Raw genomic sequence first — 24,631 nt, forward strand, 5'->3', positions numbered from 1 at the left:
TGAAATTGTTGAACGTTGACCATTTCTTTTTGATACAGTGACTCTGTGGATTCCTTCAGTCTTGCATGTTGAGGTTCAGTTCTCTCAGAAACCCTTTTAGTTTTCTAACTCCAGATCTTGCACATTTAATTATAATATTTGACTTTGTCTTCTCCAGTTGCCCTTAGAAAATTTCAATTCAGTTCTTTACCTCCTCATTTTTGCCATTTGCTTTAGCATCTCTACGCTGGAGAACTAGTTTCAGAGTCTCTTCTGACATCCATTTTGGTCTTTCCTTCTTGCTGTCCTTAATGACCTTTTGCTTTCTTCATGTACGATGTTCTTGATTTCTCCCACAACTCTTCTGGACTTTGGTCGTTAGTTTCTACTTCATCAAATCTGTTCTTGAGATGATCTCTAAATTTAGGTGGTTTATGTACCAGGTCACATTTTGGCTCTTGTGGACTTATTTTAATTTTCGTAGGCTTAAGCCTGAATTTGCATCTGAGCGATTGATGGTCTGTTCCACAGTCTGCCCCTGGTGTTGTTTGGGCTGATGACATGGATGGAGCGTTTCTCTGGCTCTTTCCACAGATGTAGTCGATTTGATTTCTGGTGAGGTCCATGTGTTTAATCTTTTATATTGTTTAAAATGGTATTTGCAGTGATGAAGTCATTGGTCTTTTGAAATTCTGTCATGTGGTCTGCAGCAGCATATCTATCATCAAGGCCATATTTTCTAACTACTGATCCTTCCTCTTTGTTTCTAACCTTTGCATTCCATTCACCAGTACTTATCAGTACACTGTTGGTTGCGTTTTTGCTCAATTTCAGACTGAAGACATTGGTCAAATTCTACAATTCATCATCACTCTTTTAATGGTTGGTACATACATTTGAATAATAGTTGTATTAACTGGTCTTCCTTGAAGGCATTTGGAGATTACCCTATCACAGACAGTGTTGTATTTCAAGATAAATCTTGAAATGTTCTTTTTAATGAAGAGTGTGATGCCATTCTGCTTCAATTTGTCATTCATGGCATGTAACCATGTGATTATCAGATTCAGAATGGCCAATACCATTCCTTTTCACCTCATTAATGTTTATGTGAGCTCTGATAGCGTAATGGTTATGAATTGGCCTGCTAATCGCAAGGTCAGCTGTTCGAAACTACCAGCGGTTCCGCGGGAGAAAGATGAGGCTTTCTGCTCCCATAAAGATTTACAGCCTTGGAAACCCTGTACAGGGTTGCTATGGGTTGGAAACAACCAGACAGCACTTAACAACAACAATGTTTATGCATTCCATTTCACTTTTGTCTACTTCCAGTTTTGCTAGATTCATACTTCGTATATTCCATATTCAAGGAGCTCTGGTAGTGTAGTGGTTACGAATCGGGCTGTGAACCTCAAGGTCAGCAGTCCGAAACTACCAGCGGTTCCGTGGGAGAAAGATGAGGTGTTCTGCTCCCGTAAAGATTTACAGCCTTGGAAACCCTGTGCAGGGTCGCTATGAGTCGGAACCGACTCCATGGTACATAACAACAACATATTCCATGTTCTGATTATTAATAGATGTTTACAGCTGTTTCTCTTCCTTTTGAGTTGTGCCCCATCAACAAATGAAGGTCCTGAAAGTTTTACTCTATTTGCATAATTATGGTCAGCTCTGCTCTGAGGAGGCAGCTCTTGCTCAGTCGTATTTTGAGTGCCTTCCAGCCTGAAGAGCTCACCTTCCAGCTCTGTATTTGACAATATTCTGGTACTCTTTATCATGGTTTGGTATTCAGTATTCTGCTGCTACCTTACAGTGTTCCACTGCTATTGATAAAGTTTCAGTGACTAAATATTTGGAAGTAGTTCATCTCTCTTCCATCTTAGTGTGGAAGCTCAGCTGAAACCTGTCCACCATGGGTGACCCTGCTGGCATTTAAAATACCTGTGGTATAGCTTCCAGAATCAAAACAACATGCGTGCCACCACAGTACAACAAGCTGACAGACAAGTGGTAGTTAGACACAAGAAGTGTGTAAATAACGACTGTTTGGTGTGGATATTCCCTTGCTTCACCAAACTCGGCCTGCTCCTGAACTCAGAAAATACCTTTCACTGTCAGGTGGTGAGTTAAGGCAGCCATAGTTAGTTACTGAGGTGTACTGGGAGAAACAACTACAGAAATGAAAAGTGTATTGGAAGGGAAGGGAACAAAGTAGAGAAGGACTAGAAATGTTATGAATTAGTGATACCTAGGGCCTGGAGAGTCTACCAGCATTGATTCTCAAGGTGTGTTGAACCCACCAGCATTTAACCGAGGGGCCATACCTATGAGTATGGGCCCCTCCTGAACGCCTCCTGAGAGCTGGAGACCATTCTCTTTTTCTTTCTCTGTTGTCCTCCATTGCGTTGAGAGGTGGAGCCTCCTGTCAGACCCCAGCCCACTGTCATGGAATGACTTCTGACTCAGAGCCACCCTCTAGGACAGACAGAACTACTCCACAGGGCTTCTGAGACTGTGAGTCGTTCCGGAAGCAGTCAGTTTCACCTTTCTCCTGTAGCCGTGTGATTAGCAGCCCAATGTTTAGCCAACTGTACCACCTGCACTCCTTTAGAACCACCCATGTTGTTGTAAAGTGCCATCATGGTGGTCTTGACTCATAGCATCCCACTATAGGGTTTCCAAGGAGCAGCTGCTGGGTTTGAACCACTAACTTTGTGGTTAGCAGTCTAGTGCTTATCGAACAGCATACACCAGGACTCCAGAGCCGTTTGTTGCTATCTCCCTATCACAGTACCTGGGGCTTCATTGTTTTCAAGTGAGCGTTGGTTCAGTGACAGGAAGGGGGGATGACAGGAACCGTTTGCATTGGGCACCTCCTGTACACTGTCAGTGTATGGGTAGTAAGTGGCTGAAATGACACTGACCAGTTTTGTCCCACCTCACATGGTCATCAGCAAGCCTGCTTTGTTTACTAAAGACACTGAGCTTCAATGTGTTCCCCAGAAGAGTACTTTGGGCTACAGTGGAGCTTGGGGTGTACCAAGCAAGTGCTACATGCTCTCCTCTGGCCAAATTACTGTTAGGTATCAGCCAACATAAAGTTCTGGTGTGGCACTGTAGGGTAAGCACTGAATTGCTAACCCAAGGTCAGCTGTTCAAACCCTATCTAGTACTGTTATGATTTAGAACCTACTCGATGGCATTTAACACAAAACCATCATCAATATAGCTGTGTTTGATGCCCAGGAGAAGAGGGAGATGGGAGGCAGTGGTTCCTACTGCTAAAGACAGGGCCTCAGTCAAGAAGCCCGAGTAGCAGCTGCTCCATTGGTTTGTAGTGCTGAGCCAGCCCCTTCCTCACTGAGTTGGTTATAGGGACACCTGCGTGCATCAGCAGGCTCTGCTCTCCACATACTCACTCTTGTCCTTCTTGAACATGTCAGCGCAGAAGCCCCTGGGAGATAGAGTGGAGAGTCAGCACACAATGGAGTTAGTGCATCCTTATGATTAATACATAGAATGGCATGAGCTCTCCTGAGCTGGGCACTGCGGTGTTACAGATTTATCCAGGAAGGGGAAATTGTTCCATATTTACAAATTAAAGGGCCAGTTTTCTGCTAATATTCTTGTTTCAATTAAATTGCCCTTCTCTTTAGCTGGACTGTTAACATAGGATTAATTTCCCATGGAATTTAGTGTAACTGACCAAAATACTAGAGTTGGGGAGGAAATGAGTGTTAGTGGGAACCTGCGTGAATATGTATAGTTCTTCATTACCTGTACTCACTCGCAATCATAAGCTGTAGTGAAGTTTTACAGGAGAGCATCCAGTGTCATCTTGGACATTTTCTGGGTTGCCTCTAAGAGTGAGCTCAGTAAAATATAGGCAGATATTAATAATGACAAGGTCGTTGTTGTTGTTAAGTGCCATCAAGTAGGTTTCTATTCATAGTGACCTCATATGGGCCTCTGAGGCTTTAAATCTTTGTGGGAGTAGAAAGCCGCATCTTTCTTCTGTGGAGCAGTTAGTGGCTTGAACTACAAACCTTGTAGTTTGCAATCCAGTGCTTATTGTATGGAGCCACTGTGCTTCCTGGCAATAATAACAATAGAAAAGCATAATTAGGAATGTGGACCTGTTACTACCAAAAAAAAAAAAGAAATTGGATACATTCAGAGTCAGACAGTAAGTTTCTAGATGGTGTTCACTGTGGCCTTGTTCATGAGGAAACTGGAAGTAGACTGTTTGGTGATGGTTTTACCAAGGAGCGGGGCGAGAGGCACAAAGATGAATCAGATGTTGACTGGTATAAATTACTTACTCATCCTAGTAATCTTCATTGAGTTCTAAGAAATGCAGGGAATGTAGCTTGACAAAGCCCTGACCTCATAATGCTGTTCTTCTTTGGGAAAGAGGTGCAGTAAACAATGTAAGAGACACAAAGTCATTTCTGATAGGGGTAAGTCCTTGATGAAATAGACTGACAGAATGAGAAGAGCAAAAGGAGCCACCACAGGATGGGGGGCAAGCACCTAAACTGCTGGAGATGGATGGTCAGGGAAGGCCTGTATGAGGATGTGGTAAGAGAGCCAACACTGCAAGAGCTACAAGTGTCCCAGGTACAGAGAACAGCTCTTAAAGCCCTAGATGTAGGGCAGCTTTGACACTTCCTAGAAACCATGTGGCTGGAGCACAGAAAAGAGGGAGAGTGGAGAGGCTGGGGGAACCTGGTTGGGATTGTAGGCCTTTCTTTACAAGGAGTTTGAATTTTCTTCTTAGATGTACTGCAACAGAAGCCAGTTGCCATTGAGGTGATTCTGATTCATGGCAACTTCATTGTCTCAGAGTAGCACAGTGCACCAAAGGTTTTCAATGGCTGATATTTTAGAAGTGGATCTTCTGGGTGGAGTTGAACCTCCAATTTTTCAGTTAGCATCCAGACATATTAACTGTTGGGGACCAGCCCCGACAAACTTATTAGGGGGGCTCACGAAGGGAGATGTGGAGTTGGCAAAGAAATCACCCGGAGTCGATGATTTGTGCTGAATTCTGATGATGATGATGATTTTACTCAATTATCTAGCTCCTTATATACCGTTACAATACCCCATGATCTCATAACAATTAATTTCTTTGAAGCATTACACAAATGATCTTGTTAAAATACCTTAATCTTTCTGACATCTTAAAATGTCAGGTTAACCTTAAAACATAATTCTAAATCTTAACTCCTGTGTCTACCTTCACCTATTATTTTCTATTGATTCATTAATCACAAAATGTACCTAAACATTATTTGCTATGGTAACTGACAACACAGTTGTTTCTCAAGATTGATTAAACAAGAAAAACAAAAAGCATTTAAAGTTTTGTAGTTAAGAAGAAACGGAACAACTTCCTTATACTAACAAATTCTCTATACAAAACATCTAGTTAAATTTCTACCTATGATCTATTACTGTTCCCTCAGCCCTTAATTGCATCTTAGCTAATTTTCTAGAAGTCTTAATGTCCCTGACTGGAACTACACAGAAGTTGAATGTAATCTTAAACTTGAACTGGCAAAACTTTAGCTGGTTTTTCCTAGTGGTGAAACTTATTGTTAGTATGAAAAGCATTCTTTAGGACTACGCATGTAATGGTGCCTAGAAACAAGTTTCAAATCTCTAATAGAATTCCTACTAAGATTCTACTGAAAACTTGTATTATAAAATCAAGAAAATTAAAAAATAAGCTGATTAAAACAAAGACAGAAACTGCAGAGTCCCCACATGAGATTCCTCCTGGGGGGCCTTACCTTCTAAGGGGAGACCCATTGTGGCCTTGCTTAACAAAGAGCCTTTCATGCTTAGGGTCCTCCGCATGGCCTCTGCCAATTAACTGTGTGTACCACTCAGGAACTTCTCAGAACAGTTACCCATCCTTCTAATCCCCCAATTTTCCCTATTGCTGAGAGGGGGAAATGCTTGGAGGGCAGCAAAAACAGAAGCAGGAAGAGTTGTTACAAGCTCTGGCAAGAGATAATGGAGGTGTATCTTCATTGTATCCAACCATGCCAGCCTTCTTTCTGTTTCATCAGCATGCTGAATGCATTGCTGCCACAGGGCCTTTGTATGGAGATGGAAGCTAAGTGAATTCAGGATACCATTTACAAGTAAATTCAACAAGACCACTAATAAAGTCAGAGTCAATTTCAGGAGTAAGGGAAAGAAGCAGCAGAAATGAGTCCTGGATTTGATGGTTATGATTCCATTTACTGAGGTGTAGGGATTAGGAGGTGAACTAAAGGAGGGGAGGGGTCAGGAAAGTTGAGAGAGTTCTGTTTTGAACATGTTACAGTTAAAATTCCTGTTAGCTAATCAAATGGAGGTGTCTAGTAGGCAGTTGGATATAGGAGTTTGGAGCTTAGAAGAAGAATTCAAATATAAATTCAGAGGCATCATTATTTTGATTCTTCTTTAAAGCCTTGGGTCCAGATGAGATTAACCTGAAGGGGGAATATAAAAGGAGAAAGTGCAGGCCTGCATCCTGGGTGATTTTTAAAGGAAAAATTGATAGAAGATTCCAAGCAACTGCCAGTGAGGTGGGGAGAAAGTCAGTAGTGTGACATCGCAGAAGAGAAAAAGTGTTTCAAGAAAGAAGTAATCAAATGAAGCTAAGAGGTTAGTGTGAGGATATTGCATTTGGCCACTTGGGCTCTTCTTGATTGACCTTTACTTGTCCCCTGAGGTTCAGAGAACCTTTTACTCATTCACTCAACCAAACTCTTTTGATTGCCTGCTTACTTTGAACTTTCAAATCCTGTTCTAGGCATAAGGGATATGGGATAAATTAAGAAACATGGTCCTTGCCTTCATGAAATCTAGTCAAGGAGAGTATGTAGTTTGATGGGGAAAATTACACAAATGATCCTGTAATTAATTACAATTGCGATTAGTGCTGTGAAGGAAAAATCCAAGATGCTGTGAAGGCTTGTAATGAGGCCCATAGAAGAATTGATGCATTTGAGTTGTGGTATTAGACAAGAATATTGAAGGGACCGTGGACTGCCAGAAGAACAAACAGTCTGTGATGGAAGAAGGACAGCTGGAGTGTCCTTAGAAGCCAGAATGGTGAGATTAGCTCTCTTACTTGTCTGGAGGAACTAGTCCCTGGAGAAAGACACCATGCCTGGATGGATTGGCACAGTGGGAGCAGCAATGATTTGTGAGGATGGCACAGGACCGGGCAGTGTTTCATTGTGTTGTGCATGGGGTCACTGTGAGTCGGAACTGACTCAACAGCACCTAACAAGAAGAAGCCCAGACTAAAGGTCTAGGAAAGGTCTCCCCAAGGAAGTAACATGGAAATTGAGGCCTAAAGAATAAGCAAGAACTTATTTAGGAGGTCAGCATGTCTGGAATGTGGATGGTAAGGAGGTGAGTGCATGAAAGAATGAAAAAGGCAGGTAGAAATGTGATCATATCAAGGATGGTGAAATTATTTATTGTGATCAATGTGAGGTTCTTAAAGGGTTTAAATAAGAGAGTGAGGTTGTCACATATAGGGCATAGCTTCTGACTTTGACAGCTGTGAGGAAGATAGAGTTGATGTGAGCTACCATCTGGAGGGTGACCACCTCGGAATGAGATAGCTGATGATGGCTTTATTAGATAATGGCAGCAGCTATAGAAAGGAGAATGAATTTGATTTTTGGAAATAGGATCTCCCAAAATTCACTGACTGAGGGCAACCCTCTACAACAGAGTATAACTGCCCCCCCCCATAACTTGTAAGGGGCCAGCTTTCCATGCCCACCCACCCCCAAAAAAAAACAAATACCACACACATTTATCAGTGAACAGTAGCAGTTGTGGGAGTTGTGAATACAGAGGAAAGCACACTGGTACTCGGCAGCTCTTCAAATCACCCTTTGAGTTATTTTGGTAAAAATAAGTATGTGGAGACCTATGTTCTTAAAGGACTCATGAAGCAAGCTTACCTGATGCTGGCACAGTGTTGAGGACATAGGTTGTTTGCAGCGCATCCACAATCTTCCTTCCTTCCTTCCTCTTACTACTACAGCTCCCAGACTAACTGTCGCAAGAACATAGACAAGACATTGGAAATACAGTTCAGTATGTGATCAAACTTTGAAACACATGTGTTCTGACTCTGCTTGTGAGAGAAACTTGCAGAATTCTCAGCTTAACTTGTGCAGGAGTTCCCCAGGAACAGGAAGGCTGCTATATGCTGTCATTGGAAAGTTTTCTTGTGCCTTTCATGGGGTCCCTAACCACTGCATGCTTTCCAGTCTGCTAGACTTCTCTAAAATTTGCATAGCGTCAAGAGCAATGTTGACTGTGTTTACCACTTTGCATGCATTAGTAGTCTGTATAAACAGGGTGGTGGAGACAGGGAGGGAAAACTTATGTATCACATGTTCTGAGGAAAGAGAGTTCCATGTTCACTTTCCTTTGTTAGAAGCATTTCAGAGAAGAAGGAATCTGCTAGAGGAGAAGAGAGCCTAACTAGACTAAGGGGTAAAAGAGTGAAGGAGAAAGATATGGGTGGAAAGGTAAAGAACAAGAAGGGGGTTCACAGCCTTGACAACCAGGACATTAGTTCTCTCTGTAAGGTGAGATGGTGACAGCTTCTTGAAGAGTTATCCCCCAAACAGTCAGCCTTGCTTGGACATGTGCATTCTCTAACATAGTGTCTGTAACAACCCCATTTTAGAGGAAAGAAGACTTAGGTTCTAGAAGGTTATGACCACAGGGCTGTCAAAGCAGTTCAACTGGAATTTGAACTGTACTTGGCGTTATTGTTAGGTGCTGTTGAGTCAGTTCTGACTCAGTGATCCTATGCGAATCAGAAGGAAACACTTGCCCAGTCCTGTGCCATCCTCACAATTGTTGTTATGCTTGAACCTATTGCTGGCTACCACTGTGTCAATCCATCTTATTGGGGCTCTTCCTCTTTCACTGACCCTCCATTTTACCAAGCATGATGTCCTTCTCCAAGGACTGATTCTTCCTGATAACATGTCCAATGTACAAGAAAGAAGTCTTACCTTCTGAGGAGTATTTTGGTTGTATTTCTTCCAAGACAGATTTGTGTGCTCTTCTCAAGATCAGATGCTTTTATAATATTCTCCTCCAACACCATAATTCAAATACATCAATTATTTTACAGTCTTCCTTATTCATTTTTCAACTTTCACATTCATATACAGTAAATGAAAATATTGTGGCCAGGCACACCTAAATCCTCAAACTGATATTTTTGCTCTTAAACACTTTATGAGTTCTTATTCAATCTGTATGCTGAGTAAGTAATCTGAGAAGCTGGACTGTATGAAAAAGAATGTGGCATCAGTATTGGAGGAAGATTCATTAACAACCTACGATATGCAGATGATAACTACCTTGCTTGCTGGAAGCGAATAGGATGTAAAATATTTACTGATAAAGATAAAGTCTTCAGTATGGATTATACCTCAATGTAAAGTAACGGAAAATTCTCACAGCTGGACCAGTAAATAACATCATGATAGAGCAGTTGGTGTATCCCACCCTTAATCCTCTTACTGGTTTATCACATCAAATTACGTCATGGGGAATCATCACATAACTACCAAACTACTGAGAATTATGGCCCAACCAAACTGACATATTTAGGTGAGATACAGTTCAATTCATGACATTCCACGCTTTGCCCCCGCCCCAAACTTCATGTCCTTGCCACATGCAAAGCAGTTTTACACCATCATATCATCCCAAAAGTCTGACAAGTTCAAATTCTAACCTGGGGCAAGATTTATCTTCATCTGTGAATCTAGAAATACATGTTAGATGCTTCCAAAGTACAACAATGCAATCGAATGCAAGGTGTAGACATTTCTGTTACAAATGGGAGCAGTTGGAGGTAAAGGAGACTGTTCCTCTGAGACGCTGTAGGCAGTGATCTGGGTGTTGGCCATGCACTCTAGATTCTGGACTTCCACCACAGCAGTTCCCATTTTTCTGCCCCCATCAGGTATGAAAGCCCCACCCCCTCAGCTTTGACCAGGGTCCCACACTCTGAAACCAAGTTGGTGAAGATTCCTTGAAACTGTAGCCCCACCCTTAGAAATCCTACCCTTTGAGAGCCCAGAGGTCATGACCACCCTACCTTTTGAAACCGAGGCAGCTCTGCTTCCTGTGCTCCTTGTCTTTTCATTTTTTGCTTCCTGGTTCCTTGATCTCTAGAAGAGGCCAGGCTGGTCTCTGCTGTGCTCTGTTCTGCTTCAGCAAGTGTTACAAAACTCTTTAGCTGTACTGATAAGTGCCCAGAGGCATTCTGTTACACCAGTTAGCCTTGGCCTGAAGGTGTTCAGCTCTCTAGCTCCATAAGTCAGTGAACCTCAGTTGCCTGACAAGTGCCCAGAGGCACCTCACTCCAGCAGGAAGCCTCCTACACAAAGGTTCTCTGTTCTCTCACCCTGTGGGTCAGCCCCTGTACTGTCTTGTGTTTGGCTCTGGGTTCTACTGCTGCAGTTTCTCTGCCACTGCTGCTCACTGTCTGTGCTGTCTCGTTAACAGCTCTCCTCACTTCTTCAGAGCCCTCATCATAACTGCCTTTGATATCCATAATTCCACCAACAGTATCTTAAGGCAGTCTAAGCTTTTACCAGTAGGCAGCTTACTACTGTTCCAGCCTCTGCCCGTTATCTAATTCCAAAACCACTTTTGTGTTTTAGTGTTAGAGCAGCATCCCACTTCCTTGGCATTAGATTCCGTCTTACCAGATTCTGCTATCCCTGAAATACCACAAGTAGATGTGGTATTTTAGCTAACAAATTTGTTTATTTGTTGAACAATTTAAGATACTAGAAGACTGAATCCAGAGGGATGGCTCTGGAAGAAGATTCTAGTCTCCTTTCTCCTTTCAGCATCTGTAGGCCCAGCACTCCTGGGAGGTCTTCAGTGTGTTGGCATCAATCTCTCCTTGCATCTAGGAGCTTCACAGTAGAGACCCCAGGTCCAAGGGATGCACTGCCCTCCTGGCTTTTTTTTCTTGGTGGCAGTAGATCTCCCTTCTCTACTCACTTCTTTGCGTGCCACGCCTTGGGAATCTTCCTCAGATCCAGTAGTGGGACTAAGGGTGGTGGTGGTGGTAAGTATTGAGGAGTTGGTTCCAACTGACAATGACCACATTTTAACCTTTAACTCCTACCCTTAATCAATCCTTTTATTGGTTTATCACATCATGGGAGAGCTTTCAATAACTGCCGAACCTCTGAAAATCATGACTTAGCCAAGCTGACACATACTTGGGGGGACACACTTCAATATAGCACACCCTTCTTAGTGGATTCTCCTGAAAGGAAACTTGGTTCTGATGCTGAATGAAGGATTTACCATGGCAGCAGGAATGGGATGAAGCCTCACATGTCTGTTGACTTGGGTCTACCTCCAGCATGTGGACCAAAAGGCCAGCAGAGAAAGCAGGCATTTCCAGGCTGCTGCCCTCTGACTGTGCTGCTGCTTGGACTTCCTAGGACTTACTTAGATGAACTGGCTCGTGTCTGGTCCAGGCTGTGACCTGGATGACTCTGGGATAGAAGGAGGATGGCCCCTCATCTCACCTCCACTGCAGCTTTGGGTCTGTTTCTCATGGAGAGACTGCTCATTGTGAGCTTTTAAAGGATAAGGAAATGCAGACAGAAAACGCCACACAAACCAGAAGCCTGCTGAAGGGAGAATCAGATGCTCCCTAGACCCACACATGGGGCGGGGAGGTGTCCAAGATCAGACACCTCCAAGGGTTTTTGTGGACACTAAAAACTGCCCAGGGTACCAAGTCAGCTACTGACTGCAATGAAATCCGTTCAAAAGAACAAGTCCTTTTTTCCTATGGCAAAGCCTGCCTTTGGCCATTTCTCTTAGTTTTAAACTTGTGTTCATGTCTAGATATAAAACAGCCTAGCATGGTATGAGCCTATAGCCAGCCCCTTCTCCTTGTCACTGGGCTCAGAGGGCTTGCTCAGAGGACATCTGACCGCACAGTGTCCTCGAGGTGTGCCCTGCCCCTGGCCAATATATACATATGTACAATTGCAGAAGTAGGTTTTCTCAGGTGGAGACAAGAATGAAGAGTGAAGACTTGTTCTCTGAATGTCAGATGAAGTCAGGGCTGCTCGAGTTGTGTGATTGGGGGAGACATTCCTGGGACAGGGCAACATTCCTCACAGGAGAAGGAAGAGGCAGTTAGAGTTTTTGCAAGAAGTGGGGCCGTCTGGAGAGACAACAATAAAAGACAGTAGTAACAGTGGTGAATTTTTATGCTTTTAATGTGATGTCTGTACAAACGGCATTGGGAGCTTCATTAAGCTGGACTGTGACAGTTTCATTTCCTTCACTGCTGACCGCTGTCTCACAGCAGTGTGAAGGCCCATTCTAGACGTCACATCGCAGCCGCGTTTGTTCAGCCACCTCCTTGTTCTTTGCACAAGGCTCTGTGTCTACCTTTCATCACAGTGCTTTTGTTTTAACATTTAACTCATCACTAACAGAGCTTTTCATGGATTTGAGGGGAAAGCAGTTGATTGTGTCTGTTGTAGAATTGTCTTGGTATGATTTTGTGGTTTTCATTAAAATGTTGAGGAGACTAGGTTTTTCTAAATTGCAGATTCTCCTTCCTTTAGAAAAATAGAGGACAGTCAGAAATGCAGTCCTGGCGTCCTGGGCATCTGCCCTGCCTCCCTCCCCCCAATTCTTTCCCCAGCCCAGCAGAACCCTGGGTCAGATGGCTCAGTGAGCTGGGGTCCAGTTTTGCTTCGGGGAACAGAATGATTTTCTCTCTGCCATGCAAAGCCAGGGCTGGAGGAGAATGTAAAGCAGACACATTTCATTCCTGAAACACCTGCAGCTGCTTTGCCTGCACTATAGGCTTGATGAAATAAAATGCATTAAGATCCTCTAATACATTTTTGTGTTACAAACTCTGCCTTGGGCATTGGGTCAGCAGACATGGTGTAATCCAGGGCTTGCTGCTGGTGGGAATATAAATGGCTAATGCTTTCCAACAAGTCTTCCTGTAACACTTGCTCTTCCCAACACACACACACACACACACACACACACACACACACACACACCCCACCCCACCCCACCCCCACCCACCAGTGAGCTGAGGTCATCCCTGAGCTTGAAGAAAGTTTTATCTGCCTGGGAAAATATTCTTTTTTGAATGGGTTGACCTTGATTGTTTCAGGGTTAGGCACATTTGTCATTTATTTGTTAGACATTTTGGATATCAGATGATGCCCATTGATGAGTTGAAGTTTGGAGGGTTGGTAACCTAACATTTCTCAGTAAGCTTTGGGAGATCTTGGGAAGGCTCTGTTTCATGGAGCCACATACATATGTATCTGCAGGCACAGCCTCTCTGGTTTACGTCAGAACTAGACATATCTGCCTAAGCTGTCTCACCATGCTTGATTCAGCATGGGCTAGAGGACCTGAGAGCCAGACATGTGTGCACCTGCCAGCTGCACACACATTGCCACTGCAGACTGCACTTCAGCGGATCCTTCTTAAAGTACCTTATTCCCTGAGGCCTGTCAAATCTACTGGAACCTTTGACAACTGGAAATTCAGATGAGCAAGAAAGAGTAAAGTGAGGTAGAATCAACCAAGCAGCTGGAACTAAGGCCCAGCCTGGGGAGGGAAGCCTTTAAGTGGGGGACCTGCAAGAAAACAAATGTTTAAAAGTTCAAGAGTGTCCAGAACTAACCAGTTTTGTTGATCTTAAGTGAGTGCATTTTGTTTCCAGGCAAAGCTGATAAGCAACATTTCTGTCTTACTGGAAATAAGTAAAAGTGTCATGGGTTCAGATCTTGCATGTGAATTTTGGGGCATCACTTTTTTTTTCTTGCCAACTGCAAGGTTGGCAGTTAAAATCCACCAGCTGCGCCAGGGAGAAAGATGAGGCTGTTGTCTGCCCTTGGAAAGATTTACAGTCTCAGAAACCTATGGAGCAGTTCTCTTCTGTATGTAGGACTGCTGTGAGTCACAGTGGATTTGATGCCAGTAAGTTGGGGTGTTCTTAATCTCCCTCTGGAATTCCATGGTAAAGGAAGGACAGTTTCAGCCCCTACTCAATTCCCAGGGCACGCAGGGAAGGGGTGGCTTGGGGGTGGTTGCATCTTTCCCTCTGCCCTTACACCAATCTTTCTTGCCTCCAGTTGCAGAGTCAGCTGCCCAGCCTTCAGAGGGGCATGCCTGCCAGCATGCTGAGAGCATGGGTGAGGAGCCCCTAAGTGTTCCACTTGGGCAGTGCTTGTCTGCTTTGTTTTGTTAAAGTTAAGCAAATTAGTGAAACAGGAAGGTGTATTGTTTTAAACTTTGATAGCAGTAGTGAAGGAAGATGGTATGAGTTTCAGATGTGAGCTTTAAAAGCTGTAAGGTCAGGTCAGAGTTCTGTTCCCATCCAGTCAACATTTTCTAAATCTGTGTGTCAGACCTTTTATGAGTCTTCAAAGAATGAGCCTCCACTTCCATTTTCTGCTGGAAACGGGTTTCCAGAGCCCTGCAGATATTGTGCATCTTCAAGTCTATGAGGCCACAGACCCCAGACCTTCATCATGAAAGCTGAATGCAGAGGTGCTGGTTTGATGCCCATGATTACTTCCACTGAATGTCTGTCCTCCATAAGGACCCCGGGCCTCTCTGTTCAGGGTTGGGACCCGGACACTGCCTTTTGGAGGGACAGAGTTCAGGGGCTTCTGGAGGGACAGAGGTCTCAGTTGGCCTTGGGTTGTAGTTTTTGCCTTAAACCAGATGTGCCTCATATGACAGCCTGGGAAGCTATTGCATCCTCACCCATTGGTCCACAGCACAGATCGGTGAGGAGGGCCCCAGGAGGATAGCCTCAGGGGTAGTTCAGCCGCAGTGGTCATCTGGGCAGGTGTCTTCCTCCACCTTGCTGTTCCATGTGCCCCCTCATGATTGCCACCTCTCACACAGAGGCTCCAGGCTGGCAGGCATGGAAAGGGCTCAGGGAACAAAGCCCTTAACGAGCTGCTGTGTCCCGTCATTCATTCATTATTATTTTTTTTTCACCGTCCCTTTTTAATAAGGGCTTATCCTAAATTGTTCTTCGTTGCCGGCAAGCAAAGAAACGCCCCCCACAGTTCTTGAACGTGTTTCGTGCAGATTTACTGAAAACAACTCAGCCAACCTTAAAAAAAAAACTCTTTGGCTTACTTCTAGGCCAGAATTTCATGGAAATCTAGTAAGTGGGACTCCGAGGACTCCTCAGGACTTGCAGGGGGAAAGGGAGGGAGGGTGGGGGCTGAACCACATTTAACAGGTAGAGCAGATTCTGAAAACCTTTTGTCTTGAGTGGTTTCCTCTTTATGGGGTCAGCATCCTTTTAAATCATATCCAGTATCCCTCCACATCCTTTTAAAAACATTGTGGTATATATTTATAGCAAACAAAAATAATAAACTTCTTTTAAGAAGTGAGTGATGGTTGAACTGTGAGATGCTAAGGAGGCTGTAGCTATGGGATTGTGAATGAGTGAACTCGATAGGGAAAAATCGAATTGCATGATGTCCTGAGTGAGCATCGTGGTTCTGTTTATCAGTTAGTACCTTTTGAGTGTCCACCTTGCCTGGGTTCCTTGTGGGGTCTTCTCTAGAAAGTCCCCTGATTGGTATTAGATGACAGGTGGTGGTGGTTATGTGTCATGGAGTCGGTTCCATCTCGTAGCGACCCTGTACAGGGTTTCTGAGGCTATAAATTTTTACGGGATCAGGAAGCCTCATCTTTCTCCTGTTGAGTGACTAGTAGATTAGAACTGTTGACCTTGTGGTTAGCAGCCCAGCTCGTAGTCCAGTACAATACCAGGGCTGCTTGGTAAATGATGTTCATCTTTGAAAGTAAGCTGTCATCCTCCCAGAAGCCTGAACTCTCTCCATTACCTAGCTTGGTCTCTTGAATGCAGTCAGAGTAATTGAAAGTTTATGACACTCACAGTGGTATGGGGAAAAACAGATCTGTGGGTACCAAGAAAAGAGGGTAAAGATACCTCCCACCACCACCCAGGCTCCAGTACAGTCCCACTCTTAACTGCTGACACCAAAATGCATTCAGCCATTGGCTGCTGTCACTGTATAATAGCCACTCAGCATTTGGGATAAGATCCAACATGTAAGTTCTTCTTGGTGAGTGATTCTGACAGGAGAGGGAACTGAGCTTAATTTATGCCATTTAATACCCTGAGTACAGCAACTTGGGAAGTTAGCCATCCAGAATCTCCCCCAGACTTTTCCCCAGTGAACCTAGAGTGCCATATATCTAATTGGTGCTAGTGCTGCTCTCCAAATCAAGCTGTTCTTTAGTAGCTTTCATCCGTCAAGGAATAAGCCTATTTTGTAGCAAGGATGGGAGTGATTAAGTTTTCAGACTAGGAGCGGAGGTCCCTGGGACCATGAAGGGTGAAGAGCGGAGAGTTGGGACCCCTACCCAGAGAAGCAGTGATGCCTGAGATGGAGGCAGAGACGATGACGTAGAGAGATGGAGCAGTTGGGGACTTTAGACACAGGGAGAGAGGGGCTGTGTGCTGATGACTGGGGGGGGAGGGGCAGACTGGTAATGCATACACTTTGGTTAGTTGATGATGCACGGAGGGGATTGTAACTATGGCAATGAAACGATATACGATAGGATGAATGTAAAACTAATGTTATTCCATGTAAACTATCACATAATTCACAATGAAACATTTAAAAAAAAAAAAAGAAGAAGGAACAAGCCTAGTTTCAGGGTGTGTTGCATGGATGCAGAATGTGGGTAGAGAAAAGAGGTGTTAGGGTGGGATAGAGAGGCTTTGGGTGTGGTGGGAGATGGGACAGTGAGTTGGCTGTGCTTCTCTCCCTGGTCCCTTTTCCAGATAGGCTGGGCCATCTAAGCACAGTTGGGATGGGGGTGTATAAAGACTTGACTAGAGTCCCCTTTGACTCCTGAGGTGTTAGGTTGAGCCCAGAGCTTCAGTAATTGCAGTGGTAATCCATTTCCTGCTGCTTTTACTCAGCCAGCAACATTCATCAGGAGGGAGGAGCTCTGAGACCTGTCCTGAATCATCTCAACATGTTAAAGGAAGAGAAGGGCCGCCCCTGATTCTAGACTCTGAAGGCACAGAGCACATTAGGAGTGGGTGTTAGATTGTCGATAAATCATGATGCCGTTCTGTTGGTGCCCCCACCCCAAGCTCTGTTTTGTCAGACAGATCCTTCCAGACCAGGTGAGGTTTGCTCTGAAAGGATGATTGTGTGTGTGTTGTTAGGTGGCAGCTGCATATTGAGGCCATCCACGCTTCAGTAGTGAAATCCTGTAGGAGAAAGACAATTGGTATCCAATATCTTCAAGTAATGAACTTATCAGTAAATATAGCACATGAGCTCATTAATCTTAACTTTGCTTTTGGACCTAGTGGGAGCTCAGCATCTCAGGAGACAAAAATTTCATCTCTGTTCTTTTTTCTTAAACCCAGTCCCAATTTAGTCAAACATACTGCCCTGCTTTCCCTGGGAAGCAGTTAATAATGTGTTTTCTTGCAAAATGGATGGCCCAGGATCGACCTGGTCACTCAGAACCCTCATGTGTGTGCACTTGCCCTTGCTCGCAGCCTGAGCTCAGGACATTAGGGCCTGGGGTGCACACACACTGCAAACACCCCCCACCCCAGGCTATGGAATATTCTCTGAGTGAAGTTAATCTTAAAAGTTAAGGGCGATTGAAACCATTGGCTCTTCTAGCCACTCAATCCTTGTTTAGCTCCTGCTAGTCTTCTATAGTCATACCCTTCCCCCAAGGCACCCCAAAAGAAATGGGAGGCGTGTGGTGGGTGATGACTGCCCTGAATCTGGCCTCTCAGGAGAGATGCCGTGCCATGGAAAGTGTGGCCCTAACAGGTCTGCTGTGGGGACACCTCGGATTTGTGCATAGACCCAGGCTGGGGAAAGGATTGGGCCTGGAGGTGTGGCCAGACAACTGATGGGATGAGGAGCCAGCCTGCCCTTCTAGTGTCTTCTAACTCAGTTCTCCACCTCCTTCCCACCCTTTCTGAAAGGAGGCTACAACTGTATCCCGTCCCCATACATGCACCTGACCATCTCCCTGCTTTGTGCGCCTTGCCTGTACCCTTGTCAGACCAGTGTGTTCTGGGTGTTCTGACTCCAACCGCAAAGGGCCCATCTGTCTCCTCAGCAGCTGCTCCACTTCAGGAAGTCGGGGTGCCGGGGGGTCCTGCGTGCAGGGACCTCTCCTCCCACCCACAGTGAGCCTAGAGGCAGCCAGTTTCCTCCATGGATGTGCAGAACCTTTTCCAGAACTGAAATAGCCTAGTCTCCTCTGAGAGCCCACACATCCCCACACCCCTGTAGCCAGGAGGTGGAATGTAATTGAAGTCATCTTTTCCCCTCCCTCCCGGACATGGCATGTCCCATCAAGATATTACTGTTGGCCCGAGCAGGAAAGTGCTGAGCTAGCCGCTTGCTCTGTGCACTGCCTGCATGATGACTGTGGCAGAGAGGGGGCTCAGAGCCCACAGTCAGCTAGGACCTCCCTGCTCAGGGATCCCAGCAAGAGCAGCCATGGGAGTGAGGTGAGGCTCCTCATGCACCAGCCCACCCCGATGCCCACCTCCAGTCTCTGAACAGTGGTCACTAACAGTCTGCCTCCTCTGCTTATCCCACCACTGCAGGTTACGTGTTCTGTATGTTACATCGCCTCCCTGAGCAGCATGACTGTACATTTGACCACATGGGGCGCGGCCGAGAGGAAGCCATCATGAAAATGGTGAAACTGGACCGGAAAGTGGGGCGCTCCTGCCAGCGCATTGGGGAGGGGTGCTCCTGAAGGCCAGGCGCGGCCGCCACCTGACGCTGTTCTTAGTTCACTAATGTTAGCCTTATTTAGGACAAAGTCAGCCAGACACCTTGTACTGGGCACGTGTCAGACTACAGCCAGTCTGTTTCCTTTCTTTAGCCAGCCATCCTGGTACTGTAGTTTAGAGGTTGATGGTGGTTGAAATTGATTTCTGGCTGGTTACTAAGGTGCCTGCTAGCCATTGTATAAAATTAAAACATGAAGAATATTTTTTTTGAGCATGGCTAGTGGATTTAAAACAACACATACCTGTCACTGCTGGAGTCAAACTTATAAAAAGCCTTAAGCAGAAAGTGTTCCAGGTGGAGACTGAGTAATAGAGGAGTAGAAACTGATGTTCACGGTCCCAGGACTCGCACATGGCTTTGCCAGAAACTGTTTAATGTTCAGCCTTTCACCTCTTCACTTATCCTTAGTCCCAGCAGCCCGAGGCCTGGGGGCCATGTGTGCCTCGGCCACAGGTGGCTGCTGCGATGAGCCCTGTGGCCAGGCTGGGGTGGCCTCACTCTTCCACAGAGCCGGGATGGGGGTGGGGAGGCAGATTCTTAGGACAGTTTTTTTACCTGACTTACTATGAAAAAGCTCTCTCATCACAGGAGAGGAAAACAATAACCTCACTTTGGAAATTAGCTCCACTCAAGACTAGTTCACGAACGAGACCACATTTACTACACAGGATCCGTGGTCCTAAGGAGCAACCAGGGGCACCCTAGCGCCCCACTGGCTCTGGGTTGGCCGTTGGCTTAGTGCAAAGACCTGGCAGGTGATCAGATAAGGCTAACCGTGGCACACTGGCTTTGCAGCTAGCTTTCTATATTGGAGATGTAACGGCGTTTCAGAGCCAACACAAGGCAGTAGATATGCTGGGGAGCAGCTGAGGCCTCATCTGCCTGGCCTGTGCCCTTTCCAGGGCCTCCGCTCTCGTTTCTCAGTGCTCCACAATCCCAAGACAACCTGCTTTCCCCCCCCCCCCACCCCAGGCAAGCTGAAGGGCGGGGGGAGGCGATCCATCTCACAGGTCCCCAGACACGGGTGTGTCTGTCCAGGGCAGTGGTCCAGCTCCATGGTTGACATTTGCTCTGGTAGAAGTGGCAGTGGGGGCGTGTTTTTCAATCTGTCCTCCCCCCCATGTGGGACAGAGGGGAGTGCAGAAGTGGCAGTGTAGAATGCTGCTCCTGTGGGATGTGATGGGTGGGTGGGTGAGCGTTTTTGGGTCTCGGAGGCAGAACAGGGGTCCCACAGGCTCCACAGCCTGAGCCCTGGCTTATCCAGATGAGGTAGGTGGCTCCCATCTGCCCATACATAGGCCACTGGACTAGTTTAACCCAGCAACTTTCCTTTTTATAAAAAAACAACTGTTCAACTCTGCCTGCAAATTAACAACTGAACACCTGCAACTACCAATGTTTTTTGATCTGAAGTACGGAATCAGGAAATCATGCTCTTCCCAGTCCCCTCGTCACCACACCCCCACCTGAGTGGGATCCACTGCAGAATCTCCAGCCTTAATTCTTGCTTCAGGACCCAGACCAGGCAGAGGGGCCAGGTCTGCCCCACGTTTACCACTGTTGTCAAGCCACAGCCCTCTGGCCAATAGGTGACCATCCTCAGTGAGAGAGGTGGGCCCTGCCGACACCCCCGCCAAGCTCTGGCCCTGGAGAGGCCACTGCTCACCCTTCCGGGCCCTTCTCCAGCTCCACCAGCTCCATGAGGCCTCGGGCGGCAGGAAGAAGACACGTCATGACGGGAGAGCTGGGGGGAGGTGGGAGGGCTTGTTGCCCCTGCAGTATCTGTTCTGTGAAGTTCGTTAAACGTAAGGAAAGCTTAAATTCTTGTATCTTTAAAAGAGAAAATCTTATTTAACCCTTTTGTGTTCTAGATTTACTTACACACGTAGCCTAGAGCTCAGTTTTAGTTTTAACATTGTGAAAATATTAAAAGAATCTTGTAACTTTATTCTTTTTTCTCCTGCTGAAAAAAAAAAATTAAACCAATCATATGAAAGTTTGGATCTCTTTTTCACCAGTACCCAAGTATCTGGGGAAATCGCAGACTGTCTCCTGGGCCAGAGCGCGTCAAGATGGGAGCTGTGTGCATGGGGAGCCCTCTGTGCCACTCTGAGGGGTCCAGTCTCTCCTGGTTGCTGGTCCTGCTGGCTCCTTAGGGCCAGTAGGGGCACTTGGTCATAAAGGTTGACAACAGAAATGAATCCCAGAAACTTAACCCTACTGGTATCCATAACGCAGTGGTTGTCATGGGATTAAAGGAGCACCAGTGGGCCATGTGGGGAGGTGGTCAGTGGTGGGGGTCCTCTCCAAGTGGACCTCTGACCTCAGGCCCTGTTGACTGGCAATCAGACCCCCACAGTGCCGGCTGGAGTCCCCCTTCAGCAGTTTTTGTACTGCCGGTTGCCTGGCTCAGGGTTGGGTGTTTTAACTCAGGCACTGGTACTGGTCACTGAGAGGCATGGATGCTCTACCCACATCTCTGGGCCTTTCGGTGGGTCCTCTTGTTACTGGCTATCACTCCCTGGGCCTGGTAATAACATAAGCCACTAGAGAAGCCCCTTGGCAACGTGCCTGTGAGAAAGACAGTTGGGGCTTGGTTGCGGATGCCACCACTTTCTGTCTTTCCTCAGAGGAGCAGTTGCCGCTTAGATTCATCCGAGAGAGTCTAGGAAAGGGCTGGAGAATAGACATCAGCTCCAAAGGCCCCCAAGGGGTATGGCAGGCCTGGATGGTGGGAGGTCAGCATCTTTCAGACCCAAACCTACCCAAGGAAGAGTCAGGGAATGCAGGACAGGTGTGTGTGACCGAAGGAATGGCAAAGATAATACCCACGCAGTTGTCTTGAGGATGATAAGAAATCTTCAGAGAAGTGAAAGTGTGTGATGAAGGTCAGCCAGGCAGGGGAAGAGAGACCGTGACTTTGGAACAGTCAAAACGCACTCAGCTCATCTGCCTACAGGAACGAGCTGTCACCTGTCAGTCACCAGACAGCAGAGAAGACTGTCGCACCCTGGCTTTCATTTATAGCAACAGAAGCCGACGGTACGAAAAGCACAGTGTTCAAGGTAGCACCTGGCAACACAGGCCCAGCCAACATCCAGAGACCTGCAAGGAGCCCCTCTTGCCCTGGAGAAAGGGGTGCACTGTGAGGAAACAATAGCAATAGGGACCTCAAAAAATGTGCCTCCTTTGCAGCTACCCTCAGCTGCCTGAGAAAGGGGTGAGCAGAGATGTGGAGTTTGGAGAAGAAGAGGGTGTTAGGGAGGGACTCAAGCAGAGTGCTCAGGCCCACAGCAGAGCTCGTCTGGCTGCAGGCCTGCGAGAGGGTCTACGGGTCTGAGCAGACACAGAAAATTCAGTAAATAAAGACTACTGCCAAGCTAAAAAGTATTAAAGGAAGTACAACCATAGGACCCTACATGTTTCAACTGTAATGTATGCATACAAATAATACTGCTTTAGTGAAAATGTGTTTGCAGCTCAGGATGCATGCAGGTGTGTGGGTGTAGAGTGTGAAAGCTGAATGCGCATCACCCACAGTGGGAGGGTCAGAGTCTACAACTCAACATTCAAGAGAGCAGCCCAGCATGCTCTTCAGAGTTACAGAGGTAAGCACAGAAGAAAAGCTGAAAGTTCAGAGTGGTTTTCCTTGAGAGAGGAACGTGCTTACTGCTTCTACAACTACATGTGTGTATAGCGCTGATAACAATTCAGATTGATTTGGTAGCAGGGCGGGATGCCAAGTCTTCAGAAGGGGGCCTGACACAGCATTTCCCAGAGTGGATTTCAGGGAAATGAGTCCTCCAGGGTGTGAGTCCTCTAGGATCCTTGCTCTGTGGTCAGTACATGGCATCCACAGAGAAGCGAGATGTTGCCTACCATTGTGCCTTCACTTAGTCACAGTCGGGAAGGCTGCCCTCATTCACTGAGCACCTAACTGCATGGCACTGTGCAATGAGCACTGGACTGCTAACCGCAAGGTCGGCAGTTCACACCCACCAGCATGTAACAACACCACTGTCTACCAAGCCCTTCATGGAAACCATTGTCTCCCTTAATTCAAGCCAGGCCAGCCTGGAAGTTTCTGCTTACATGGCCTCTGTGGTAGGACGTCCAGAAACCCAAAGCACCCCACTGGTGTTACAGATACCTGGTATTTCACCATTAGGTTACTTGTTGGCTGAAATCCTGTTTGAATGTAACTCAAGGTTGTTTCCTATCAATTATAGGAGGGAGTTTTTGAGTCAGAGCGGGGCACCCTTGTGTGTGTTGGGGGGAAGTGGGAGTGATTGGGGACAAGCCCACTCCACACCTGGCTCCTCAGAGACTGCTGTCGAGGATGCCTGCTTGCTTTAACAAAACTCCTGACTTGTGTCCTGCCCATGTGCAGGTGAGAGAGGATGTCAGATCTGGGGTAGGGAGGGGGCTTCCCAGTCCTGGTGCTTACAGGATACCCACGACCAACCCCCTTACTGTGGGGCCCAGACAGTGCCATTCTTACCCACAAACTTGCTGGGGCCCTAGTCCGCTGGTCCAGCATTAATCTCAAGTGCGTGTGCAAATATGATGACTCCAGACCTGGGACTTAAACTCATACATCATGGCCATAAGATGCCTTGTTTGGCTGGGGGACTTAGGAGACCAGCTGGGTGGCCTGCAGCTAGTCACCTCTACCTCCAGGCAGCCTTCACCATTGTCTTGCCCCCACTGGCCCTTGGGGCTCTCAGCCCATGTAAACCACCCCCCAGTGGGCCGGTTGACACACAGGTTCCCATGGTGAGGGCAGGGGAGCTGTGTGCACAAATGGGTGGTTGGTGCTGGGGGTTGTGGGCTTCGTGGAGGAGGTGACACACCCAAGCAGACAAGATAGGGGGGTGCAGGAAGGGGCTGAGAAGTGGGAAGAACTGGACTGCTGTATTGAACAGTGAGATCTATAGGTGAGGGGTGAAAGGTTTGGGAATAGGAGGATCACAGGGTCAGATATGAGAATTTGTGATCCTCCTCTGAACTGGGGGGTGGGGAGCTGAAGTGACTTTTGGTATCCACATTTGCAGCCTCACCAGCAGGGAGTTATGGGGGGCACCCAGATGGAGAGGAGGAGAAGGATCTGCTCGGGAATGTGCCACCCAGGATGGGAAGGGGCAGTGACCAGGGCACAGGCCTTAGTGGCCAAAGTTCTTGGTTCACACTTGAGTCCCATCAGAGGCACCTTCAGCCTCATTCAGCACTTGCTGTGTGTGTGGATACAGTGATGTCTGAAACCACTACCTACATTCAAGCTGGGGGCCAAGAACAAAAAAGTAAGTGCAAGCTATATTGTTGTTGAGTGCCATTGAGTCGGTTCCAACTCATCGCAACCCTGTATAGGGTTTCTGAGGAGTGGCCGGTGAGTCTGAACCCCCAACTTTGTTCTTCACACTGACCTTACAGTCCAGTGCTGTATCCTACAGCATCACACCAGGACTATTACTGTTTTGAAGTGCTGTCGAATTGTTGTACCCCTGTATAGTGTTTCCAAGGAGCAACTTGGTGGGTTTGAAGCACTGGCCTTGCAGTCTAGTGCTTACCGTACAGCACCACACCAGGACTCCATTCAAAGGGTAAGTATTACATGGTAAAAACTGAGCAGGAACAGGGAGGGGGGTCTTGAGAAATGCAGAGCTTCACTCTGAGAACAGAAGGACATTGTGGTCCACCCTAGGTGTGAAGTGATCTGGCTGATG

General features: G+C 46.4%; 1 protein-coding gene across 1 annotated transcript in view; it reads left to right on the forward strand.

Moving 5' to 3' along the window:
- Window positions 1-19,112, forward strand: part of ZFAND3 (zinc finger, AN1-type domain 3) — a 441,234-nt gene extending 422,122 nt beyond the window's left edge. The window contains exon 6 of the mRNA XM_006860425.1: window positions 18,716-19,112. Within this exon, the coding sequence (XP_006860487.1) occupies window positions 18,716-18,870 (155 nt within the window). The 3' untranslated portion in view covers window positions 18,871-19,112. The remainder of the gene's footprint in view (window positions 1-18,715) is intronic.
- Window positions 19,113-24,631: the final 5,519 nt, after the last annotated feature.

The sequence above is a fragment of the Chrysochloris asiatica genome, unplaced genomic scaffold (assembly GCF_000296735.1).
Source record: "Chrysochloris asiatica unplaced genomic scaffold, ChrAsi1.0 scaffold00038, whole genome shotgun sequence".
Lineage (NCBI taxonomy): Eukaryota > Metazoa > Chordata > Mammalia > Afrosoricida > Chrysochloridae > Chrysochloris > Chrysochloris asiatica.